The following is a 7,952-nucleotide window of genomic DNA, read 5'->3' as shown; positions in this document are numbered from 1 at the left end:
CTGGAGTGGGTTGCCATTTTCTCCTCCAGGGGATCTTCCTGACCCAGAGATGGAACCCGCATCACCTGCATTGCAGAGGGATTTTTTTTAACTACTGAGCCACTTGTGAAGTCCAGTGTAATCCATCAGTTCAGTTTGGTCACTCAGTCATGTCTGACTTTTTGCAAGCCCATGAATTGCAGCATGCCAGGCCTCCTTGTCCATCACCAACTCCCGGAGTTGACTCAAACTCATGTCCATCGAGTCGGTGATGCCATCCAGCCATCTCATCCTTTGTCATCCCCTTCTCCTCCTGCCCCCAATCCCTCTCAGCATCAGTCTTTTCCAATGAGTCAATTCTTCACATGACATGGCCAAAGTACTGGAGTTTCAGCTTGAGCATCATTCCTTCCAAAGAACACCCAGGACTATCTCCTTTAGAATGGACTGGTTGGATCTCCTTGCAGTCCAAGGGACTCTCAAGAGTCTTCTCCAACACCACAGTTCAAAAGCATCAATTCTTCGGCGCTCAGCTTTCTTCACAGTCAAACTCTAGTATCCATACATGACCACAGGAAAAACCACAGCCTTGACTAGATGGACCTTTGTTAGCAAAGTAATGTCTCTGCTTTTGAATATGCTACCTAGGTTGGTCATAACTTTCCTTCCAAGGAGTAAGTGTCTTTTAATTTCATGGCTGCAGTCACCATCTGCAGTGATTTTGGAGCCCAGAAAAAGTCTGACACTGTTTCCACTGTTTCCCCATCTATTTGCCATGAAGTGATGGGACCAGATGCCACAGAGCAAGCAAAAACTTTACAAAGAGATATGCTGATAAACAACAGACAAGGTAAAGTGGAATTCTCAATAAACTGTCAGGAAAAGGGAAAGAGAGGAACGAAGAGAGAACCAAAAAACAAAATGGCACACACAAAAAATGTAAGTGATGTAAATATATTAATTAAAAGGCAGATACTGACATTTAAAAAGTGACCTAACTATATGCTGTCAACTTTTGGAAATAGTTCAAATGTAATTTTAACGGTAAGTATAGAGTTAATGAATGGAAAAAAGATAGTATCAAGCAAATGCCAACCAAAAGAAAGCTGGAGGGGCTACACTAGAACATAAAGCATAGCAAGTTACCAGGAACCAAGAATACTACCTAACAATAAAAGGGTCATTCTGTGAAGAAGATGTAACCACCCCAAGTGTGTAAGTACCAAATACTGGAGCTTCAAAATACATGATCAAAAACTAACAGAACTAAAGGGAAAAAACAGACAAATCCACAGTACAGTGGGTAATGGTACAGAATGGAACGACATCAAGGAATGAGACCTAACTGACGTTAACCCAGACACTCCACCCGGAAACAGGAGGTTATACTTTCTTTTCATGCAGATATGTAACATTCACCAAGATAGATCACACTCTGGGGAATAAACTTGACAAATTTAAAAGAATTGAAATCAGGGTTTCCCTGGTGGCTGAGAGGTAAAGAATCCATCTGCCAACCCAGCAGAGTTCAATCCCACATGCCACAGGGCAACTAAGCCTGGAAGTTGCAACTCCTGAGCCCATGTGCTGCAACTGCTAAAGCCTGCTCACCCTAGAGCCCAAATTTCACAACAAGAGAAGCCACTGCAGTGAGAAGGCTGTGCACTGCAATCAGAGAGAGCCCTGCTTCCTGCAACTAGAGGAAAGCCCACGCAGCAAGACCCAGCACAGTCAAAAATAAAATTATTTAAAAAAAAAAATTAACTGTTTTCCAACTACCATAAAAGAACCAAACTAGAAATGAACAGAAACACCAGAGAAATCGTTAATCACTTGAAAATTAAACAGCACATTCTTAATCTGTTAAGAGGCAAATATATTGAGGACATAAAAAATATACTGATTGAATGGCACGAGACATTAAAACATGTAGGCTGGGGCTACAGCAATGTTTTAGAAAGGGATTTATGGCACTAAACACTTAAATCTAAGCTGCCACCTCAAGAAATTAGAAATTAAAAACTGTAAACACAAGCAGAAGGAAGGAGAAAAGGATAAATATAGAAATCATATATATACAGAAATCAATGAAACTGAAAATAGAAAATCAGTGAAACAAATAGTTCTTTGAAAAGACAAATACAATTGATACACCTTTTAGCAAGCTGACCAAAACAGACTGTCAATGTCAGGAATGGAAGACTACATATTGTTACAGATTTGACAGATATTGGTAAGAAGATGCTCAACTTCAACACTGACAAAATGGGCCAGTTCATTGAAAACCACCAACTACCAAAACTCTAAGCAGTCTTAAAGGTTGGTTCTGCAGCGCTTCTACATCAGCTGTCTTCGCTCACTAACATGCCCTTACACAAACAAGAAAAGTTTTGTCTTATGCCCTGTTCTTTTCCTCACAGTGGATGTGCAACCTCCTGACATCATGACCTCTAAACCTGGTATTTCTCTCCCACAGAAGGCTGCTCTAGTTGTTCTCAGTTTAATAGTTCAGGTACTGTGACTAAAGATTCAGGGACTCTGCATGGATAGCATGGTTCCCAGGGATCAGAGAAAATCTGCTTTTGAACCCTGTAGTTTCTAGTGCAAGTTTGTTCTGATGCACCAGTGTTTACACAGGACTATTTATTTGCATTTCCATCAGCTGTAAAAATGCCTATATTTGCTGATACCCAGAAGAGAAACCCGTCTCTAAGGTTGTAGCAGCTTGCTTTGTGGTGTTTTTGCCACATCTTTGAAAATGACAGCTCCTTCTGAATTCTCTTCTGGCACCTGATAACAGTGGCTTAACTCTTCCACTGTACTAGCCAGTGAAGAGGGGCACATTTTGCCATATTCAGGTCAATGACTTTAAATTTTCTGCACTTCTAAAACTCAGAGAATAATTCTTCCTCTCTAATATGCCTAATGGAAAATCAGATCAGAGCACACATATAACACAACCAAGGAAAACAGCAAGTAAGTACATGAAATATGTTCATCACTGATCATTATAGAAATACAAAACAAAATCACAATGAGCTATGAGATTCCACATCCATTCAAGGCAAAAAATAACAAATAACAACTAAAAACACCCAAGTACTGGTGAGGATTTGAAACACTTGGAATCATAACATATGGAGGGTAGGTGTGTAAAATGGAACACCCACTTTGGAAGTCAGCTTGGCAATTTCTTATAAACAAATACAATATAACACAGCAATCCTAACCATAGGTACTTATACAAGAGACATGAAAGTATCTATCTACACACAGACCTGTACACATATAAAAATAATAACTTTACTTATAACAGCAAAAAAAAATGAAAAGATAACTCACAAAGGTCCATCAACTGGTGAATCGATAATCAAGCTGTGATGGGCTTCCCTGGTGGCTCCGTGGAAAAGAAATACCTGCCAATGCAGGTTCAATCCTTGGTCCGGAAAGAGAACACATGCCGTGGAGCAACAAGGCCCATGAGCTGCAGCTACTGAAGCCTGCGTGCCTAGAGCCTGTGCTCTGCTACAAGAAATTAGTGCCATGAGAAACCTGTGCTCCGCAATCAGAGTAGGCCCTGCTCAACGCAGCTACAGAAAAGCCGGTGTGCAGCAACCAAGACCCAGTGCCGCCATAAATGAAAACAAAAATAAATCCTAAACAAAATAAAACAAGCTACAGTGTAACAGACACTATTACTAAATACTACTAAACAATAAAAAGGGTCTAACTTCTGATACGTATAGCAACATAAATATCTCAAAAGCATTTTTTGTTAACTGAAAGAAGCCGAACACAGAAGACTATATGTTGTTCCATTTATTTGAAATTCTAGAAAACGCAAAACTTTTGAATTTTCTAGTGACCAAAAGCAGATCAATGGTGGAGCAGGGGACTGACTGCAAAGGAAACAAAGGACATTTTTAGGTGACAGGAATATTCCGTATCAGGGTAACAATTACGACTTAAGACATTTGACAAAATTAACAGAATCATACTTGGGTAACTTTATTAAAGTAATATCTTCAAGCTTATTAAAAAAGTATGTAACAGTAGTAACATTTTTTTATATGTTGAATTTTCAAATATTCTACAATGAATATTTATTTTTAAAATCAGAATAAAAATGCCATGTAAAAACAATTAGTATATTATAAATATGATTATACTACATGATCACAATTACTTAAATATACATAAACTAGAGCTCAAGAGCAGAAGGATTACCATTTACTTTGGGCAAGAGAGTACATAAATTCCTCCTACAGCTCTCTTACTATTCAAACTTGTAGGGTGGACTTTGTTTTAAAAATGAAGAAGAGAAAATCACTTGCATTAACTGGTACAAATGCATCTAGAGCTTTTGCCCAAGTTAATGATTAAGAACGTGTTATATGGATTCACTTTTCAAAGACTTTTTTTAAAAAAGATTATTCAGTGCCTTTTCCCCTCATAAGTTTCTGTTTCAGAGTTATTTTTTCCAAGAGTTATCCTTGGTATCAGATTGGTGAGCCAAATAGATTTTTCTTAATATCTTATTCTTTAAAACTACCAAATAACAGATAATGCTAAGACATGGAATACATGTTTCACTAAGTTACATCCTATTCTGTAAACAAAAAACAAATAGCACCATCAGTTAAAACTTCCATCTTGATTGGTTGTAGAGGACATAAATTAGAGGTGATAAATAAGTCCTCTGACCTCTCTAAACAGCTCACCTGTTAAACAATCCTTCAGGAATATCTTCCCCATTTGTGGAGACTAAACACTGGTCTGTGAACACAGAACTAATTAACAAGTAATGTGTTTTAACCGCTTTCTGCAAAGACCATTTTGGCCAAATAACTGAATTTAAACTGTATAGTAAAAGCAAGCAAGCAAAAAAAAACAAACAAACAACAACAAAAAAAAACCACACAAACATAAAAACATTCTTATAGAACAAATAGTACCTAATTATCACCTTGAGTTTAGGGACCAAACTAACATGTTACAATATGATGCAGAATAAGAATTCAGTGAGAGACAAATCACTTTGGGGATGCTAGCCAAGAGAATGGACTTAGAACACAAAAATAAATATTCAGGACCCCAGGAGGAAATGATAGGTTGACATACATTCCCAGAAACGGGAGCACTACCTGAAGCAGTGCTGTAAAGATCATCACAGTCATCATGATACTCCTTTTCCCCTGGCTTCTTTGGAAGGCACAATAAAATTTGTAGTTTTTATGGTATACCAGGGTGTTCTTCCAAGGTTTGTCTTTTAACAGTATTTCCAATACTACATCTTTTCTCAGATATAAAGGTCAACCTTTTATATCACAAAATAAATGATAGAGATAGAAGCCTCAGCAAACAACAATAAATGATGGATAGTTAGGTGTTGCACTTAACACGCTTTCTGCCAAGTTATACAAAAGACTACTAAAAGTGGCTAATTAAAACAATAAAGGGTTTATTGTTATCAGAGTAAGTCCACGTGCAGGGCAGTTGCAGAGTTGGATAATTCAACAGCTCACTAGTGATATCAAGGACATGGCTGATTTCCACCTGCCTGCTAAGCCAACCTAGTGATTCTAAGATGGCTACAGCAGTTCTAAGTGCCAAATACAGACAAGAAAATGTCCAAAGGAGGAGTGCAGAATTTCCTCCTCAAAGTATTAGTGAGGAAGATCTTTCTCAGATGCCCCCAGTGCAGACCTCTTCTCAGCTGACATCAGACAAGACAGGTCCACATATTCATGCCTGAACAGTTACTTAAATGGAGAATAAGACCATGCATGACTGGCTTAGACCAAGCATGATTCACCCTTGGGGAAGAGGGTTCAACAGCCCTGGGAACAAGGCTGCACAGAGGAGGGGACACATGGACAAGCAAACAGGAAGGAAAGGACAAAAAGGCCGTTTGACAAGTAACAGTATTTATATTAGTTTAAATCTGACAGGGCTGCAGAGTACATGTCAGACTAGCTACCACTGGCTGAGAGTATAAAATAGCACTCAGAGCATGAGGAGAAAAAGCGTAACCTAATGGATCATTAAAAATATTTTATGGACGAGTAACTACCATTTAGTGAGTACCCAATACATGCCAGACACTAGGCTATGCACTTTACATATAACAAGGTATTTAATTCTCACAACTATTACCTGTATTTTACAGATAGAGAAAATGGGAACAGAGAGAAGCCAAGTAATTTGCCTAAGATCTTAGGTAAGTGACAGTGCTAAAATTTGAACTTAGGTGGTCAGGCTCTAGACTCATGCTCTCTATTGCTAGATTATGCTGCACAGGGTGATATAAAAAAGCTAAAAATATATTCTGAAAAGACTAAAAAAAAAAAAAAATCAAACAAACCAAGGGACAGGTGGAGATGCAGAAACCAAGCCAAAAAGCTAGCTGAGATTTACACACTGTACATTTTATTAGATAGTGGACTTTATTACAACAAATTAATTAACTTCTGACAGAAGTTTCATTAGAAAAAATGTGGATGTGCTGAAATTCTTATTTGACACTGCTTTTGGCTACTCATTCTAGTTTTACTGATTCTATGCTCGGTCATTATGGGCAGAAAGATTAATATTTCATAACAAAGGACTTTCTCAAGTGGTACAACATTCAAAGTACATAAAAGGAATATTCTCAAAATGTGGACATGACCACAATAAGAGTGTATGATCAGAGAACTTACTGTTGTTTATGGTGTATTTATAGTAGCTACAGACAACTGTTAATTCATGCACATTAAGTCTTTACTACCTACTGAAGGTTTCTACCTTATACACATTAAAATTATTCATGTCCTGGGGTTTGGCGTCTGGCCCAAAGTTAAACCATGATGGAAGATGGCTGTAAAATTGGCTTTTTAGGGCACCAGAGAAAACCTGTCAGCTGTAATATCCATCCTGGAAACGTGGTGGCAAGTTCCTGGGAGTTGCTTTTTCTTGTGTTTTGATCAAGTCTATAATAGCTGAGAGTACTGCACAGTCTCTTGATTTAGTGTCCTTCCAGTCTACAGGATGGGGACTTTCAATCTTCTCTTGCAGAAGGATATCTAGTTCCTTTCTTAATTCCTGAAGTTGGAAAAAGTATACACATTCAACAAAGGCAGATGTACTATCAAACAGTGTAATAAATAAAAGTGACTTGATCTGGTACAAGAAATTTCATAAGCTATTAGCTATTCAGAATGGTTGCTCTGTAACTATCTCAAAAACCAATTCAGAGAAACTATAAATCGATTTCTCAACACAATTTCATCTGTTGAAGTAAAGCAAGAAATATTTAATGTAACATGTACAACACTTGGATAAACAAAAACACAAGACTGTATACTAACTTGCATGCAGAATCAAAGACAATCATGTAAAGTCAGTCACCTTAACAAGATGGGCAATTCTTGCTGGAGACTGAAAGATTATCCACTCATCTACAGCAATAGTTTCCTGATCATTATCTTTCTGGATGGATATATCACCTCCAAAGAACAAGAGACAGTATGGGGAAACTTCTGTGCAGTCATACAAGTATATCTATAATGAAAAGTAAGGCAAGTTAATACAGTTAAGGAATCAGAAAGGATTACTGTCACATTAATCCAATAAAATCACTAGTATCAATTAGTGTTTTTCTTCTAAAATAGGTATTATTATCATCCTGTCAGTGTAATTACAGACTAATTTAAAAATAAATTTTAAACAAGTCATTTTTCATTACTTCAGACAACAAAGGAATTTTATATTTTTGTTTCAATTCAATCAATAGCACTATTCTGGAAACAAAGTATTTTTCTACCAAAACAATAATGTAGCTGAAGTTCTTTTTCTTTATATATTAACAAAATTCCCACTTAATATTCTAAGCAGTATAAGTTATATTGAAGAGTCAATAAAATTCTTCATGCACTGTGAACTCCTATATACCATAAAATGTCAGTATTTCTTTAAAAATAGGTTCTGAAAGA

General features: G+C 37.1%; 1 protein-coding gene across 1 annotated transcript in view; it reads right to left on the bottom strand.

Moving 5' to 3' along the window:
* Window positions 1-3,783: 3,783 nt before the first annotated feature.
* DHX36 (DEAH-box helicase 36) overlaps window positions 3,784-7,952 on the bottom strand; it is a 48,121-nt gene continuing 43,952 nt past the window's right edge. The window contains exons 24-25 of the mRNA XM_004003234.6: window positions 7,369-7,521; window positions 3,784-7,062 (exon numbers count right to left, since the gene is read on the bottom strand). Coding sequence (XP_004003283.2) covers window positions 6,877-7,062; window positions 7,369-7,521 — 339 coding nt within the window. The 3' untranslated portion in view covers window positions 3,784-6,876. The remainder of the gene's footprint in view (window positions 7,063-7,368; window positions 7,522-7,952) is intronic.

The sequence above is a fragment of the Ovis aries genome, chromosome 1 (assembly GCF_016772045.2).
Source record: "Ovis aries strain OAR_USU_Benz2616 breed Rambouillet chromosome 1, ARS-UI_Ramb_v3.0, whole genome shotgun sequence".
Taxonomy (NCBI): domain Eukaryota; kingdom Metazoa; phylum Chordata; class Mammalia; order Artiodactyla; family Bovidae; genus Ovis; species Ovis aries.
Note: the sequence above shows the minus strand (reverse complement) of the source record. Positions and strands in the feature narration are given on the sequence as shown.